A 19,799-nucleotide genomic window follows, 5' to 3' on the forward strand; every position below is an offset into this window, starting at 1 on the left:
ACTCTCTTAGAGCATGGTAATTGTGTAATTTCCGTTTCTTTGAATAAATTTAAACTAAATACATATAATATTGAAAATGTCTGATGTTTGCAATAGGCTATATTTCAGGTCAAATCGTATATATTAAGTGCGCTTAAACCTATTACCCAATTTTCTAAAGAAAAACATACCAAAAAGCCAAATAAAACAATTAGAAGCCTGTATCGGTCATTGAATTGTGTAAAGAGTGAAACTTCTGATATATCAGTTGTGTGGCGCCAAAAAGCTTCATTGCTGACAATTTCACGAATGACCTGAACTGAACTTATGACAAATCGAAACGGCACTGAGCTTTGTATTCTTTCTTCGTGGAAAAAATCTCGCATTTCCCGTCCTGAGCTTATTGTTTTTCGAACGAAGTTTTAACACAATGAACCAAAGTACACACGAACGTTGGCCAGAAATTGGCTAGTCCACATCGGGCCCATCCTAAGACAAAGTTGTCACCCCTGCTGATATGGACTCGTCCAGTACCCGACTGTTTACGTTGCGTCCATACCATAGCTGAGAATGCTGTAATTTAGTGTAAAGTGATGAACCAAACTCGAGCCCCCGGCAGTATGGGGAGGGACAGCGGAGGGGGGACCCAGTACAGTCCCTCTCTGTCGCCGGAGTGTCTGCTGATTAAACAGGAGCTCACGGAAGACGATGATGACGTCTCATTAGATATCTACGGAGAGGAACAGGTTAGAAATCAGCTGATTCCGAACTAGAATAGGTCAAACGCAATATTGGAAACGAGCATAAAATAAACAGGTTCAGATAAATGATGCATATCAATACATACGTAAATCTCTCTCTCTCTCTCTCTCTCTCTCTCTCTCTCTCTCCAATAGATGTAAATAGGACTTTGTTACAACACTTTGTCGTAGATTAGATTGAGAAATTGAAAAGTGGTCACGAAATCCATGACACGTTCGTGTTTCAAAGGCAAACTATTTTTGTTTAAAAACTGTTCAGAGAAAGGCCACACAACGGCGCAGGAGCTAGCCCTACTCGCCGTCGCTGTGTGTTTATACAGTCCCGGTAAAATCAGCTGACGGACTCACAGAGTCACAGCAAGCACGGAGGATTCAGTGTTTGATAAGATGCCAAAAATTGAACTTTCGGGTTTGGGATGATGGGATGGGAATTGGACCTTCTGAAATGATCCATTTTATTTAGAACGAGGGCAGTCTAGATGAAATTAGACACTTTTCTGAGATACGCACGCTCTATTACATTATAGCATATAAAATTTTTAGAATTTAGATTCTACAAATCAGTGTATATGACAATTTAATTTAATGTACCTAGTTTGATTTCAGGTAATCTAATTTTTATGATTTTTTTTTATAAAGGACGTCGTATTGTACAAGTCTTATTTTAATGAGATTCGTTAGAAGGGGGGGGGGGGGGTGACATTTCCGTCGACTTAGAGTAGTGAGAATTATTAAAGAAATAGGGACTTATCTCCATGTGTAATTATATTCAAAGAATGGTTACTCGTTACTTATATTTAGGTTTATTTCGGCTATTGTTTTGTGAAATGTTAAATTTTTGACTTCGCGTCATTGGTGAACTGTATTTGACTATATACGTTTCAAATTCAGTTTGTCGTTTTATCATAGCCAAAACTGTGAAATGTTAATAGTTAATAATATATTCTGTTATTTTCCCCCGCGTTTAATCCTGAAAATATTTTTTCTTATCTAATTTGTTCATACACATAACGAATTGCATATGTATATGCGTTCGTTACAAGATCGTATTAAATGTAATTAGATGAATTACGTTACAAATGAGTGAAATACTAGATCAAATCGCAAAGCACAAAAAATACATTTTATATACGTATAAATAAGCATGTACAACTTGTACAATAAACAGTATATAGAATTGGCAGGGATGTATGGTGGCATAGATCTGCCACCACTTGTAAGATAATTATGTCAACTTCTCATTTGATAATGTCGACTTGTCAGATATTTATGTCAACTTGTCAGATCTTTATGTTGACTTGTCAGAAAATAACCATAGTGACTAGAAACTCAATATTTTGGTGTCAAAGCGTGTTAGTGCCACTAACTGCCATTTACTTGTCATCAAAATATCATTTATTACCTAATCAAAGGGATTTTGTTGTTTTATTACAAATTAAATATTTGCGTCTATTTTGAACTGCCGGTCAATAGACTGCGATCTATTAGACCGCCGGTCAATAGACTGCGATCTATTGGACCGGCAACGTATTTCAGAACGCGGGTATGTTAATGTTACATCCTTTCGATACACCCCTGCGAGTGTTATTGTCATTTAAATTTTAGACCACGTGGTTTTAATTGACCCTTTCTGTTTCGCAGTAAAAATCGTGCCTCGTGTTTATAGTCTATTTTAGAGAATCTAGGTACTTGTAGTCAAATATAAATTCTAGATGTTTATTGATTTTACACTTTATCTTCATTAATTGGTGGATAAAATGTGTTCTAGAAATAAATGTGACAATACAAAAAATAGTTTTTTCTGCTGTTGCGACAATTAACATGCGTAGTAGAGATCCCCTCTAAGAATGAATTTTCGATCCGCGCCTGACCTAGTAATAACATCAATAATGAAACAAACTGTACTATTTTATGCAGAATGTTCCTTGAAAATGGCTTGATACACTAAGTTTTTATGCAAAACATTCACCCATTAAATTTTTTAAAAATTGGTATTGCACACCACAAGCATCAAACATGGCTATGATTTTATTAAGCAACCTAATGTTTATATTATAAATCACTCTACACGTGGTTGAACACGAACGATAACTCTGTTCTGAATATCATCGTTTAATTCAAAAAACCGCTAGATTGTGAAAAAAGACATACATCTTAAAAGATGTTGATGTTTTAACTTAAATCAAAGTAGAATATGATATGAAAATCGACCAGTACTTAGGTATTTTGAGAATATTATCCGAACACTTATACTCCCGCTAGAAATTTCACAGGAACTGAACAAATCTCGGTGAAGTCTCGTGAACTTTCATTCGAGCACCTCTGGATTTATTACATACTTAGCAACGATAAAGAAAACATTCCGAACACATTCGCAGGGGTGGATAGTTCTCAGGGAATGTATATTCCTTTACATAGACGCTGTTTTTAGTACTTGGTGAAACCAAATTCAATGTTATCAAAATTGAGTATCAAATAATCAACAGTTTTAAAGCCTCATATAAGGTAAAAGTCTATTTAAAATCTAATGGGTTGAAGACTCCCCCTTCTTTGTGTAAACTAATATTAAATTGAGATGTTGTAATGCATGTAATAGGTTTTGTGCATGTAAAAGATGAAAAAAAAATCTTAGTATATAGCATAATGGCACGAAAACCATCTGCAATATGCAAATTGTAAACCCCGAAAACTAAAATAGGAATTAGGTAATAAAACAATTATCTAATGCTTGAACAGTCAATAGACCAGAATTTTTTTCCCTTGGTGCAGGGAACAGCTCAGTATGATCTATTGCCCTCGGCCGTTGGCCTCGGGCAATAGATCATACTGAGCTGTTCCCTGCACCTCGGGAAAAATATTATGGTCTATTGACTGCTCAAGCATTAAATAATTGTATAATAGGTCGACATAAATATCTGACAAGTTTACATAATCATCTGACAAGTCGACATAAAGATCTGACAAGTTAACATAATTATCTGTCAAGTCGACATAAAGATCTGACAAGTTAACATAATTATATGACAGAAAAAATATTTATAAGGCAACTAGTTTAAAGAAAACTATCATTCATATTGTAAGTCGACTTGTCAGATAATGATGTTGACTTGTCAGATGTTATGTCGTCTTGTCAAATAATTGTGTCGTGTTGTCAAATAATTATATCGACTTAAAAGATGATTATGTCGACTTGTCAGAAAATATTATTTCAAATGGATGGCACAAATTGGGCGTGGAAAGGTTAAAGCAACACGTGAATAAGTGACAAGTCGACTTAAAGAATTGACAAGTGAACATGATTATCTAACAAGTCGACATCAAGATCTGACAAGTCGACATAATTATCTGACAAGTCGACATAATTATCTGACAAGTGGTGGCAGATCTATGCCACCATAGGGATGGGATACTTATAGCTCCTAATACTCTTGTGATAATACGTCGCAATAATCAAAAATACACTGAGCACCAAATAACTCGTGCATGACAAAAGTACTAAGAATAGATTGAGAATTTCCGTAACGTTTAAAAAAAAGCCATTAAAATTCATTTCTTAGAAGAGCGCAGTGCACGAAAATCCTACAATTTCATTGGGTCAACTCTCGCCGAGTAACGGAGACTAGCTCTCTATCTGTTACTCATCTATATGATCTAATATAATTTGTAAAGATTTTCCACACAGGTATAAAATATTGCCTCAGCAATGCAGTGCAGTATTTAGACCCCCGGGACTTTATTCATTTTTCGTATGAAATTATCCTTTTATGACATATTTCTAATCTAATTTATATATGTGCATGCCATGCCCGTGTAAATACATTCATTGGGTAAATTAGGACAACTTACACCGACAAGTTGCAAGTTTTGAACCGATCCATCTAGAATCAACGAAAGTGAGGGTTTATCCCAAGGAAGATAACTCTGCCCTTAAACAGAGAAATTGCATGGCAAACTCGAAAAAAAGTACAATTCATTAGAAGTATGAATTCTAATCAATCCGCGAAGAATTGAAAACTTTTTTTTATCGTTTTGGGTACTGGAAAATCTAAAAGAAGGCACTCATACTGAATGTATTACAATGGAAGACATAAAAGAGAAAATAAAAAAAAGTTGATGTTACGAGTTATCTTCCTTGCGATAAACCCTTTAGCAGCCTTCTTGTATTATATAATACACAGAGGGTCTGATTTTTATAAAATGTTTGTTTTAGGTAATTTTGGGCAATGAATGAATAAATTAGATTAGAAATATGTCAAAAAAGGATAATTTAATTTAAAAAAAGAGTAAAGTCCCGGGGTCTTTATAATTGGGGGGTGTGGGGATGTGGAAAGGGGGGGGGGGGGGGGGGGGAGAGTCGGTCCTGTCCTCAAGCACCTATGTGTTTATTAACCAATCAAGGGCTCTCAGGGGGGCATATACATTAAGAGAGAGAGAGAGGGAGAGAGAGGAGAGAGAGAGAGAGAGCTTGGTCTCGGTAGGTTTCGTGTTACGTAACAAAAAAACCCCCACGGCCCATGTATCCCAACAAACAGCTAGGAAACCCTGGTCAACCTCCCTGACGGACCCCGGATTGATATTAAATCCCGAGAATTTCTTATGATCGTAAAACTACATTATTTTCTTGGTTTTTTTAGGTGGTAAGCGGCCCGTGTACCCCCACCGACACGGACACCCTGGTCCCCTCCCTGACGGACTCCGGCTTTACCGACGGGATCCACCTGCAATGCCTGGAGAGCGTGCTGGACTGGCGCGTGGACTCGCTCTGTCTCACCCCGGAACACCTCGGCAGCTTTCAGTTCAGACCTTGTTCAATTCATACTGCGGATCACTCTGGCTTTGAGGAACACCTGGACCATATTTATCAACACCGTCTGAGTATTGAATACAAATACCAAGTGACGTCATGCCTAGACAACCAACCCGAGGTGAGACAGAGAGAGAGAGAGAGAGAGAGAGAGAGAGAGAGAGAGAGAGAGAGAGAGAGAGTATTCATTTAGGTATTGATTTATAATTTTTGATTGATTTGTTGAAAGGTCACTCCTGGCATTCGCGGGCTTTTGATCAGTTGGTTGACTGGAGTTCATCATCAACTGAACCTTTGGCAAGACACGCTGTTTGTGGCAGTTAATGTGGTAGATAGAGTGCTAGATCTCATGCAAGCCTCGCGAGACTACCTGCAGCTACTCGGAATAACCTCGCTATTGATCGCCTGTAAATCAGTGCGTACACTACTTTTTTATTCATGTTGCACGAAACGAAGGTATTTGCTCGTTAAGTCTTTTTCAAAAATATTTTACAGGAAGAAATACATCCTCCAGAAATAAAGGATCTATTGAGCGGATGTGACGACATTTACTCACGTGACCAAGTAAAACAATTAGAAAGGGTCATTTTGAATGCCCTGCGGTTTGATTTGCTGGTTCCCACCTCCCAGTTTTTCCTTGAATACTTTTCGTCTTGTGTTATCAGTAACTACTCTGGCTTCCACGCTGACCGTCTCAGGTACGTGTAAACGTGAAAGCAAACTGAACTATAATATAACATAATATAACACCGGAATCATCTGTGTGTAAAACAAACCCCAACATGTTCATGGAAGCGTACTAAAACAAAAAACAAAAACAAAAAAACCAACAGTGGCAGCCGCAAGTCATTTCTTCTATTTCTAAAATGTTTCTTTATTTTGAAAGGGATTTATTTCCGTTGTCTTGGAATTTGGTTTTGTTTTACATGAATGTATACATTTTCTGTGATAAACCTTTCAGAAATATGTCTTATTTCGAGGATTTAAATAAAATTAAATTGAAATTTGTTGGTGTAGCAATCGTCGGCCTTTGTAGTAGATAAGTAAATGAACAGTACTAATAATAAAAGTCATGCTCTACAGAGTCTTTTTCATCACGATTCATTCAATGGATAAGAACCTGTTTCCACTGACTAGCAAATTAAAAAGTACAGGTATCCGACCTTTAAACATTTTGGAAAATAACAAGGCTCGTGACAGTCCACGTTTTAGTTTTATTTTCTGGCTTTATACTCCCGAATTTGATTTGATAAAACAATCGGTTTTTAAAATTGAAATGCATGTTTCAAATTCACTGAATTGCTTCTCATTTTTGTAAATCGTGACTTTTCTCTTTGAATTTCGGTTAAAGTTTTCATGTATGCCTGCCCACACTGAGTACTGGGACCTCTAGAGACAGTGCAGCTGAAACTCGTGTGTTATACTTCATATTTACCCATTGTATCGTTAGGAAATAAGAAATAACGTTGATTGTGACAGTTGAAGTACATCCATTTTACATACCTATAGTCTGTCCCAAGATATTTTTGCCGCATATTTTCTTAAATTATTCAATATTTATGAATACCTCTTGGTTCAGACGATGTTCATTCAATAGTATGAAAAAATCCCAAGATTTCCCCTTTGAAACGCCCCCTCTAGCTTGTCGGGTATCAGTACACGGCTAAAAATAAAAAGTCTACGAGGTTTTTCCATTGCCAAGGAGATGAAGACGCCCGGATGATAACGTTGAAAAATTGCGCGAGGGGTCCCGAGTATTTCCGAATGGAGAAAAGATGTCAACATTCCCCATTATAAATCTCCGTAGGAAATCTGTTTTCGTTCCTGTGAATTTTTACGAGGGAAAAATGATAATGTGTGAATGAAGTTATCTTGGGAATTTTTTTTTTTTTTTTTTTTTTTTTTTATTTGCAGTTTTTCATTTTATAATACACTGTACATATAACACATTCATACACACATACATACAAGTCATGATCTCATAATTTTTGAAAACTATTCAAGTTGATACAATTTTGCATAAACTGAAATGAATAAAGCTCTTGAAGTTAAATATTAAGAAAAAGATTTTTCCATTCAAACCATCTATCATTATGTTTATCATAAGAAGAGTTTCTTATAGCAACACATTTTTCTATTTCATATCTAAAGTTTAAGTGACATAGTAGACCTGCAAATATTGGAACTTTTTTGTTGTACAGACATTGAAAAATATATTGTTTAGTATACAGGATCAAAAAGTTGATGACTAAGTTAGAATTAGAAGGAGGAGTCTCTCCAAATAATATGTTATACTCATTAAAGCCAACTCTTTTTGAAACAGCATGATATATATGCATACTTAAACTACTCCATAAATCTAAAGCAAAGGAACAGGATGTGAATACATGTTCAATAGTTTCAACTTCATTATTACAAAAAGAACATATATCATTATCAACTATTTTTATCTTTTTTAGATACGATTTTACAGGAAGAATTCTATGTAGAGTTCTATATTGTAGCCACTGTACAGTAGTATCTGTTGTAACTTTGAAACATACTTTGAAAATATCCTGTAAAATTAGTTCGGAGTAGCCTCTCATGACAATTTTTGAATTCCATCGAATGATTGAGTTTGGAATAATACATTGGACATTTGTATTGATTAAATTATAAATAGGTTTAGTGCATTTCTTGTACAAAAGTAATTCAACACAGTAAAAGGGTAGAAAAGGACCAACAAAATTGACATAGTTCTCCTTTGAAAAATTTGAGTCTTTAACAAACTTTCGAACAGCACTAATTATGCTGTTATATTGCATAAAACATACTTTGTTCAAATGAAATCTTTTTTCAATTTCAGATTTTGATAAAAATGACCCATCATCATGTAAAAAGTCTTTAACAATTTTTACACCTTTTTTGTACCATTCTTTATAAAACATAGACTTCTTCTCTACTTTGATGTTTGAGTTATGCCATATTGGAGAAAATATTATATTATTGTTAGAATCACAAATTTGGTTAGAGTGTACGTTCATAACATTAAGCCAAGCATCAAAGACATCTCTCCAAAATATATTATTGCATTGTTCTATAAGTTTTTTAATAAAATTATCACCAAACTCTAACAAACCAACCCCTATGTCACCAAAGATAGCTTTAAAAATGCTCATCCATGATTGTCCCCCTTGCACCACTCTTTTGATCCAAGAACATTTAAGCGAAATTATAAAATTTTTAAAATTTAACATTTTCAAACCTCCAATGCAAAAGTTTTGGGTCACAATTGAACGTTTGACTTTGTCACACTTGGATTTCCAAACAAATCTAAAAAACTCATTATTCAAAAATGTAATTGTATCTTTCTTAGGATTCGGTAGGGAAATGAGTAAATGGTTTAATTTAGGTACAATAAGACTCTTAAGTACTGTAATTCTTCCAATGGGAGTTAGAATTCTTCTTTCCCATTGTTGAATCAAAGCAATAATTTTGGGAATTTGAATGTCATAATTTAAATCTGGAATTTTTTCTAAGTCCACTGAAAAATGAATACCTAATAGTACAAATTCAGTGGCCCCCCAATCTAGTTTCCATCTAGAATGATGGAAAACTTCAGAAGAGAATTTTTTTGATCCAAACCATACAATTTTAGTTTTTGAGCTATTAACTTGCAGACCAGAAATTTTTGAGAATAATTCTAAAGTTTCAAGAGCATTAAACAAGGATGAAGCTGAACCATCAAGGATAAGTGACGTATCATCAGCATATTGGGAAATTTTGTGTTCCCTATCATAGACAAAAATACCTCTTATATCCTTATTTTGTTTTATAAGTATAGCTAAGATTTCTGCACAGAGAATAAAAAGATATGGGGCTACGGGATCACCCTGACGACAACCTCTCTGTATTTCAAACTGCTGCGATAGAAAGCCGCTTTGAAGGATTGAAGCTTTAAAATTTGTATTTAAAATTTTTACCCATTTTATAATATTGTTTCCAAATCCAAAAAAGTGCAGCACCTTATAAAGAAAAGACCATGATACCGAGTCAAAAGCCTTTTCAAAATCTTGGGAATTTTCCCTTTCATCGATTTAATTGCACTTCAGTCACAGGTATGTGTATTTTTATTAAAAATCGTTCAAATATGCAGCATAAATATCTTGGGACAGACTATAATAAATGTATTTATGAGCTTCTGGAAATTCGAGGATAGTACAATCCGAAAAATCTTTTATCTTTTATTTCTACCACGTGGATTTTGATTGACAGTAATTAGTAATTGACACTGAAAACTACAAGATCTTCGCACGACGACGGCCATCATGGTATAAGAGGTGAAACGGGATCTCTAAACGCAACACATCATCATTCCTCGAGAAAATAAAAATGGTTTACCAATTCAGTTCATTTTAACATGAACAGACATAAATATTTCAAATAACCCTTAAGGGGCCTCACTTACAGAATTAATTGAGTTTGTAGCAACTCCTGTGATGAAATTTAAAAAAGAAAAAACAAAACAGATACAAAATAATAATTATGGTTATTTTAAAAACTTTGAACAATTATTGCCTGCGAGAAGTAGAAAAACATATTTCTATTAACAAACCGGCCCAGGAGAATCTTTGCGAGCCCTGCACGTGTTTTGTTTATAGTATGTATATTTATGGACCATGAATAATTATTAATTTTAATAAAATAATTGCATTGAATAAATTGTAATTTTGTTAAAGTTTAAAATTTATGAGTAGTACAAAAATACCGAACCCAATTGGAAATATTTTTAGTCTGTTTATAATAAGATGCGCCGTGCAGAGGGTTGCAAAATTGTACTGATCAATAATTGTTCACAGGGAATGAAGTTTAAACTTACAAGATACCCGGTCTGAAAAAAATCGGAAGGACGACCTGGGAGCTTCAGTTCCGTATGTAATAAAATTTTGTATTTATACAGCGGACCAAATTGCGCCAGTTTTGGACTGCTCAACCTAATTTCCAAATTCTGTGGAAAAAACTAGAACCATTAAATTCTTCAGGCAATTTACTACGGTACATATATTGTCACCTTACTTCAGACTTTCTCTTAAACACACTAACTGACCTCGCAAAATGAAGCATGTTAAATTCACAAACAGATCAATTTTAAATGTAAACAAACTGCACTTCTTAACTTTACGGGGCTGGTGATGGTGTTTAAAAGAATATTAGAGGCAAGTAAAGAGGCGATATCTGTTGTAAAAATGTCCGAGGGATTTGTTCGAATCAAAAAATTTGTATTGAGTTTTATTAGGAAATAAGGTCAATTAGCCCAAAACTAGCGCGATTTTTTGTGCGCCATTAATTGCAATTTTTTTTTAGCGCGCATGGAACTGTATAGCTCCCAGGTCGTCATTCCGAATTCTTTCAGATTGGGAGCTTCAGACTTGCAGCGATAATTTATCCAACTGATCAGCTCTTGTATTCCAAAGAAGTAGAGTAGAATGTACTGTGCGGATGAATATAAATGTACTTGTGGAAATGAACTGATTTAACTTCATGCATAGAATCTGTACGTGTATGACCTTTCATCTTCAAAATTTGCATGTTTATAAACGTTTTAGTCAGTACTTACAGGTATGTACACTCTGTTAATGAACATTTGTATGACGCCATGCTTTCGTCATTAGACAGGCGCGGTCCATGGCGCGGTGTCTGCTCGAGCTCTCCCTCCAGGATTACGAACTGAGTCAAATCCGCCCCTCCATGCTGGCCCTCTGTATGTGGAAGTCCGCACTGGAGCACGTGAACACGGATGACGGTAACTTCCTGCCGCCCGGCCTTTTCTTTACGCGCAAGGATTTCCAACATGTCTTCCGTGAGGTGAAAATGTTCTCGGAGAATCTGCAGCAGAGTTTTCCCGAGATTGTAAACATCTGTGATCATTACTCCAACATGTATAGCCAGGAGTGACGTCATCCCGGCGTCAGTTGATGGAAGAAAATAACATATCTTTTTGTATCAACCTTATGAAAACCACAGGAACTTGATCGTTATTACATTCTTTTATCCGTCATAGGTTTGCGATCATTGTTCAGTTCATCAAAGTGCGTTATGTTTAAGATGGTGGGTTGACACAGTCCTACTTAGTTTTGAGGAATATTTGGTAAATTCAATATTTTGTTACAAAAAATTCAGAAATTATTATTCAATATAAGAGACTTGACATTGTTGCACTGATGTCAAATGACTTACTATTATGATATAAAGTTGTACAATGCTGTTATTTACATTGGTTATCTGTACAGCATAAGATATTTTGTATTATAATGCTGTATTACAAGATTTGTCTGGTTCAGTGATGTCTTGTAACATAGACCAGGTTGTACAATGCTGTATTACAAGATTTATCTGGTTCAGTGATGTCTTGTAATATAGACCAGGTTGTATAATGCTGTATTACAAGATCTGTCTGGTTCAGTGATGTCTTGTAACAAAGACCAGGTTGTATAATGCTGTATTTTCTAAGATTTCTAATTGCACAGTTCTGGTTGTACAATACCTTATTCTGTTTACATGGTTGTACAGTCCTATATTACGTAAGTTATGTTTGTACAGTGCTATATTACTAAAGGATTGTGCTACATGATATGGTTAATCATATAACCTCTGACTGTATACGCTATATTGCACACACTTTTTGCATGGACAATGCTGTATTACAAAGTTCTATTTTTTTCTCGTTACGATGTGATGTCACATTTTATGTAATAATTAGAAGTCTTGTTATCATTAATGACACATTTTCATTCTTACATTCTACAGTTATTATTACAGGAAAACCCTCTGAAAAGGAACAGAAATTTGATTTGTAAACCACAGATCACGTGACTGCGTTTCATTTTTGTCCCATACCAGACGATAACATTACAATAAAACTTTATGTAAACGAGTGTGGGTATTTCTTATCACTGTGTGTATATCTGATAATGCACGAGAGCACAGGCGCTTGTTTACTAAAAAAAGGCAGTTTGCTTGATAAAAGGTCTTAAAATTCCGTTAATGCCACAACATTGTCACTTGCACAATTTAGTGGTTGATCCAGGATTTATCGAAATGGGAGCCTAAAAGACCGGCGGTTTCAAGGCCGTTTTAAGGCCTCCGATGGGTCCAGGATAAAGCCCTAGTGGGGACCCAAGGGGCATGTCCCCCATAAGCTCCCAGGTTTTAAAGCTCTTATTTGAGCTATATTAGCTTTACTTGACATTATTAGGCCAATAACAACAAAAGTTGATTTTTAGCTCACCGAGACGAATTCAGGGGAAGCTTATACTATACCCCCGGGGTCGGCGCTTGGAACTGGTTAAGGTTTTCGTTGCAGGTCCTGTATCTAAGTTATTACTTGTCCTATCTTCATCAAACTTGCATGGATGATGCATCTGGACCTACTTGTGAACTTGAAAGACTTGGATGTTGAATCTGAGCCATAGGTTTTAGATGCTAAAGGAGGTTAAGGTTTTGTAGCAGATTAAAGTTTTTGGTACAGGTGCCCTTTGTTAGCCATTTGTATGTTACTATTGGTCTTAACATCACCTATATTGCATGGATGGTGCGTCCTATGATACTGATGCATCAGACAGGCTTGAATGCTGAATCTGAGCTATAAGGTTTTGGATGCGGAACGAGGTTAGATTTCTGGAGCTGGTTAAAGTTATTTGAGCAGGTGCCCTCTTATGATTATGTTTTAGTTATTACGTGTCCTATCTTCACCAAACTTGCATGTATGGTGCATCTTATAATACTGATGGACATGACACGCTTGAATGCTGAATCTGAACCATTGGATTCGGATGCTGATGAGGTTGTTAAAGTTTTTGGTTAAAGTTATATATAATATTGTTAATTTTGATACAATATTGTGAAATATGATTTTGTAAAATACAATAAAGTATTGTTTCACATAATATTGTAAAATAAAATTGTATTATATGATGCAATATTGTATTATATATTATATTGTATCATATGATTCAATACGGTATAATATTATATTGTATAATAAAATGTATTATTGTACCACATAAAATTGTATCATATGATAATGTACAATATAATATTGTTTCATATGATATTGTTTTACATAATATATAATTTTATTACATTTTATTGTATAATATGATATTGTGTTATATGACAAGAAACACTGTTGTATCACATTATTACTTATTAGGTTAGTTACTGACTCGCTACGGAAATATATTGGGTTGATCAATCTCATAGATGGCGAGGCGAACCCAATATATTTCCGTAGTGAGTCAGTATCTAACCTGATAAGTGTTTTGTTTTTCCGAGGACTATCAAGCTACATATTCATTCACAAATAGCGGTGATATACGCAAAGCCATGTACAAGATGCCTTACATCTCGTCCAGTTAAACTCAATTAAACTCTTAAAAATTATCAATATCACCTTTCAAATACACTTAAAAAATCTTCGCTTCACCCATATTACTTACATGTACAATGTTTTGTTGCTATTCAATTTTAAACCTCTGTAGAGATTTGAGCAAATTTCGACGCTGCCATTTTGCTCTGCTCCAGACATAACAATGTGATGTCAATATTCAAAGGGCAACTACTCTAATTTAAAAATAATTCCAAAGGGCAACTACTCTAAATATTTTAAGGACTTACTGAACACGATTTCTGTGTTTAATAATATGATATATCGAGATGAGTAGGTGAGGCGGCTGCCAATGACGGCCATATTGCCTAATATAAATCCTCAAAGAACCTACATAGAGATATATGAGGCAATCACGTGCCATGTTTAATCCAATGAAAGTGTGACATTTCAGTCCGAGGGAAAACAATATATTGTATCATATGATGTATCATGTATGATACAATATCATACAAAAAAATATCATATGATACAATATCATAGTTTTTATCACGTAAGATAGCATACAATATGATATCAAATGTGACATTATGGTAATATATATGTGATATGATATTGTTTCATATGATACTATGTAATATTATATTATGATAGTGTATTACATATTGAAATACAATTTTATATAGCACAATACAATACAATGATACATTTTATTTTAAAATATCATATCTTGATACAATGTCATCTGTAACAATATTATATTGTTTCATTATATATTACAGTATTATATTGTATCATATGATATATCATATCACACAATATTGAATGATATCATTAGGTGCAATATCCCATTTTATATTACTATATTGATTAAAATTGTGTTTTACAATCCCATATGAAATTAACGTTTGATTATCAAACAATTTATATCATATGACATATGATATTGTGTCAAACCAAACTACAGTATCCATGAATATCCGAGATCATTAGCTAGGACTTTCATATAATATGAAATTAAAGATAGTCTCATAAAGATGATGCTCCGTCTCCGTGAAATTTGTAATCTGTGATTGCCTATGTTCTGTAGTTCTACGATTTTTTAGACGGTGGCTATAAATAGCCACGGTCTATTGCTACGGTCCTGACCGGAAGAGTATTTCTCACGGGGACCCTAGCGGATAACGAACGATAACTCTGTTAGGTATGCAGTGTTACACGCAATGTTTATCTATGTGTCGATTTCAGTATGATAACTAATTCTTATCAGATATTTTAAGCATTATAGCTGCTGATCATTTTGTACATATATTTAAATAATTTATGAAACTGTGTTTTATTTTTTAAAGAGCATGTCTACGAGAAAACCATGCAAAAGGTGGTGGGAGCAAGGTTCTCTGATCAACTTCATATTTTGTGTGTAACAATGTGCATCTATATGAATTAATTTGCCACAAATTTTTTTTTGATTTGGTCAGTCTAAACTTGGTTCTGCAGCACTGTTACTAAAAATAGCATTTTGACCCTTTTAAGAATAAAATTTTGTATAATTTACCAAATTAATGTTAAGAATTCTGAGTTTAGTTCAAATATGAATTCAAAAAGTCATTTAGAGTTAACACTAACAAGGTACACTTGTGTAATTCATTTTGTGAGAATTCCCATATATTCTTTCTGTTAAGTGCAGATAGGTCACGAATCTGGCATGTTTCCAACTTTTTGTAAAATTGTGAAAATATACATTTTCTAAATGCTTAAAAGTCAAAAATTGGCACTTTAAATTCACTAAATCTGTTTCTAGTTATAAAAGGACATTTATCTTTACAATATATCAAAAATCTGTCTTTGGACTCTCAATAATATTGCAAATATATTGTCTTAAAGTTGGACATTTTTCTACTTTTGAAACTCTCCAGAATCTGTAGTTTGGCATAAGCTTTACATTGTAACATGTATATTATGGGGAAAAAACCAGACATATTCGCGAGCCAAACAATATTTTACTGAACTGAAGGATTGCTTCAACACATTTCAGTTCTTTTTTTTTAAATCAATGCCATTAAAACACGAGAAATCATGGGAAAATGGGAATTTGAATATACATGTAGGCTGAATTGAACTTATTTGCCAGTGCTACACATTCACTGGCGTCGGAAGCAAATTGAAAGTGGGGGGGGGGGGGGGGGCTTGACTAATTCTTAGAAATATTGGGGAAAAAAAATTAATTCCCCAGATCATGGAAATCCTAATCCGGGGGGGGGGGGGGGGGGGGGGTTGTTGGGGTTTACCTATACAAATCTTACCTACCAAAATGTTTTTTCCCAAATCATGAAATTCCTAATCCGGGGGGGGGGGGGGGGGGGGGGGAACTAGTATGCCTGTGACTCCAACTTCTCAATCTTTCAAGGTAAATGTAGGAACAATTATCTTTACTGCTGGAAAAAGTGTGTGGGGGGGGGGGCTGAATCCTCTATGATGCTATGTTCATAATGTTTAGGTCTAACTTTGCAGAAAATGTGTGGGGGGGGGGGGGGGGTGGCTAAGCCCCCCCCCCCCCCCCGGTTCCGACGCCTATGACATTAAGACAAGCAGAGTGCCCATTAGATACACAAATGAATAATAACAGGGGCAAAACTACAAAATTCAAAGTACTGAAATACTTAGAGCCGGGCTCTTTTGGTGTGTAATTTTACATATTGTTTACCACAGATTGACAATCTCTCCTCTCTCTCTCTCTCTCTCTCTCTCTCTCTCTCTCTCTCTCTCTCTCTCTCTCTCTCTCTCTCTCTCTGTGCATGTATTATGTATTGATCATTTCATTTTTTATACTTGAACTAGTGATTTTTTAATTCAGGAAGTAGGACCAAACTTCAACCCCCCCCCCCTCCCCCCCAAAAAAAAAAAAAAAAAAAAAAAACAAGCAAACAAACAAAAACAAAAAACAAAAGGATCACCTCCATGAAAAAATGATTAAACATATCTTTGTTGAATTTAACAGAATGTTTTTAAAAATGTGGAAGTGGTGTGGTATCAATTGCCAATGAATGTCCATCACATTAAATGATCATAGAATAAGGTAGATTTGGTAATTATTTTTGTCCGACAGTATAAAGGATTGAACTTTTATTGTTTGAGGGGTAGAGGGACCCGATATCAAGCCTGAAAAAATGTTAATAAAAAATATGATACATCATAAATTACACTTAAAATTAGTAAATATCAGCAGAATTTCAGCGTAATATAATATAGAGACCATTTTATTAGCATTTCATTTTTTCAATTTTCTTTAATCAAAAGACAATAAGAGAGTGTAAAAATTTTGACTTTTTTATTAGACTGCTTCATAAGTCTGGGACCAGGTCTTCTTATGATGGGTTATAATTAAATAACATCCCAAATAACAATCCCACAAAAACAAGTTATGATGTCTATTTTAATATTTGGGATAACTTTTTTATACCGGTAGTTTATGTTTGTATTCATCTGTGGTTTTCGCAGGTTGAGATCCCCGGGGGAAAGGGTAACCTAACACCTCATTTTTTCCTTTACACCTATATTTTAATTTTAAGAAAAGATACAAACTTTAATTTTTTCCAAGAGGAGATCAATTGCTAATAGAGAGGTAGGGAGTAGACCTCTCTATTAATTTCAGATGTACTTATTGTGTTACATTCTCAAGAACTTAAAAAACCCTGGCCCCCTCCCCGTCATTTCAAGATTCCATGAAGTCTAACCTTAACATCTAAAGGGTAATTTATAGATGGCCAGTGAAATGTACACGTATAGAAATGTGATGTCTATTGCAACAGACTCCGATGATAACGATGAAAAATTGCACGAGGCATTCCTTGTGAATTCCGAATTATTTCAACATAGAAAGAATAATCTTAACGTGACCAGGATACGCTCAGGTCATACCCCATTATAAATTAAATCTTTGTCAGAAATCAGTTCTCGTTTTTGTGGATTTTTTTGAGTAAAATATGATAATCTGTGAATGAGATTATCTTGGAAAATTTCCCCTTCATCTATTTTAATTGTACTTCTATCACAAGTTTGTATATTTTGATTAAAATTCGTCCAAATTTGCTGCTTAATTATATTGGGACAGAAAATAGCAGTTTATAGACGAGATACAAGTCTCCATCAAACTTCAATATGTATGTGATTAAGTGAATAACACTAACAAGATGGGGCAATTTTTGTGCAATTAAAATCATTCAATATCATAACATATATTAACAACACTCACAGCATTTCTCAATACTTACACATGTAGCCTGAACTTGAACTTGCATAGCTTTGTCAACATTCTGACTAGTTTACCTTCTCTACAGAAGAGCGCAACAGGGGAGACAATTCTAACAGTAGTAATGAAATGCAAATGTAATGAAAAAGAATTGTATGAGAAACAATGATATCCACTAATTTTTTTTAATTAAAAGCAAAATAGGGTGGTTTTTTCATGTTTAATTACGAATATTGACTTCAGTGGATTAAAATCACTTGTAAAATAAAATTTCAAAAACCAAAAAAATTTTATTTTATTAGAAAATGGGATGTTTTTGTTAATTTATTACTTTTTAGTCCTTGAGAGTCCAAAGATGGATTTTATATATTTGTAACATTACATCAAACAGTTTCTTATTAACACAAAATTTCAAAAAATAATATGCCATTTTCTGAGAAATTCTTTCTGAAAAATTGACAAAAATGTATAATTATCATTTCTTGGCATCCTGCCAACATTTACACCCTTGGGACTTCATGGTGTAAATAGATATATGAAAAAAAAATATGCAACGATTAAAGGTTTGAACTTCCTCTTTTAGAATATAGTCTTATTTTTTTCAAACATTGTTTATACATTTTGTAATTAATTACTGAATTTGACAATTTTTCTCTTAACTTTTTTAGATTTTAGAGGCTAATTAACCAGAATGCAACACTGGCCGTTACTATAAATAGAAACATCCAGTGCAAAAACAAACATCATATATCTGACTCTAGATGGGTATCCTTTAAATCTATGATAAAATTCTGTTCATTCTTGAGACTTGCTGCCGCAGCTTTTTTCCATATTTGCATGGTTTTCTTGTAGACATGCTCTTAAATGAGCCGTTACCCTGTCTGCTTACGCGGTATCGATAATTTATGCACAAACTGCCAGTTGTGACGTTAAACTCTGTATCAGGACTGCATAAACTATATCACTGCGATAATTGGCTAAGAGATCTCACAATAATCGCTTCTTGTTTTTTTTTTTTTGATGTAAACAATCACACACAATTTAAAAAGGTTTGCCATTTCATATTTCAGCAAGTATGCTTCATCGTTAAATTCATTCATTTTCAACGCATTAATTTTAGTTGAGGAAGAATATTAATTTTTTTGTAGCTTATTCTAAAGAATTCACAACATATACTGATAATGAATATTAGATTAATTACATTTTATTGAACTTCAACCGATCAATGGCACACTTTCTTCTACAAGTGTTCATGTGTTCTTTTAACAAACAAAAAACTTGAAATTTACGATACAAATGTGTTTAATTTAGGACTATCCTGTGATTTACCTAATTTTGTAACCCACTCAGTCTGTAGGAACATTAATATTATTACAGGCACCTCAATATTCATCAGACAATATTTACTACTGATGCTGACGCTTTACTTGCTGCTGACTTTCTCTCAAACACGCTAATCCACCCCTGCGAATGTGTTCGGAATGTTTTCTTTATCGTTGCTAAGTAAGTAATAAATCCAGAGGTGCTCGAATGAAAGTTCACGAGACTTCACCAATATTTGTTCACTTCCTGTGAAATTTCGAGCGGAAGTATAAGTGTTCGGATAATATTCTCAAAATACGTAAGTACTGGTCGTTTTTC

At 34.3% G+C, this 19,799-nt stretch overlaps 1 protein-coding gene across 3 annotated transcripts; it reads left to right on the top strand.

Moving 5' to 3' along the window:
- Window positions 1-488: 488 nt before the first annotated feature.
- On the top strand, window positions 489-12,458 carry LOC105335536 (cyclin-O). Of its 3 annotated transcripts, none has more exons than XR_010714756.1 (6): window positions 489-725; window positions 5,375-5,665; window positions 5,774-5,959; window positions 6,040-6,242; window positions 11,196-11,887; window positions 11,949-12,458. XR_010714756.1 is itself a non-coding variant. In XM_011439481.4 (5 exons), exons 1-5 carry the CDS (start codon window positions 573-575, stop codon window positions 11,476-11,478), a joined length of 1,116 nt encoding a protein of 371 aa, XP_011437783.3. In that variant the 5' UTR covers window positions 489-572; the 3' UTR covers window positions 11,479-12,458. The 3 variants fall into 3 exon arrangements, 1 of the variants encoding a protein (XP_011437783.3); XR_010714757.1 differs by having other exon boundaries at window positions 11,196-11,671; window positions 12,343-12,458; XM_011439481.4 differs by having other exon boundaries at window positions 11,196-12,458.
- Window positions 12,459-19,799: the final 7,341 nt, after the last annotated feature.

This window comes from Magallana gigas, chromosome 6, assembly GCF_963853765.1.
Source record: "Magallana gigas chromosome 6, xbMagGiga1.1, whole genome shotgun sequence".
Taxonomy (NCBI): Eukaryota; Metazoa; Mollusca; class Bivalvia; order Ostreida; family Ostreidae; genus Magallana; species Magallana gigas.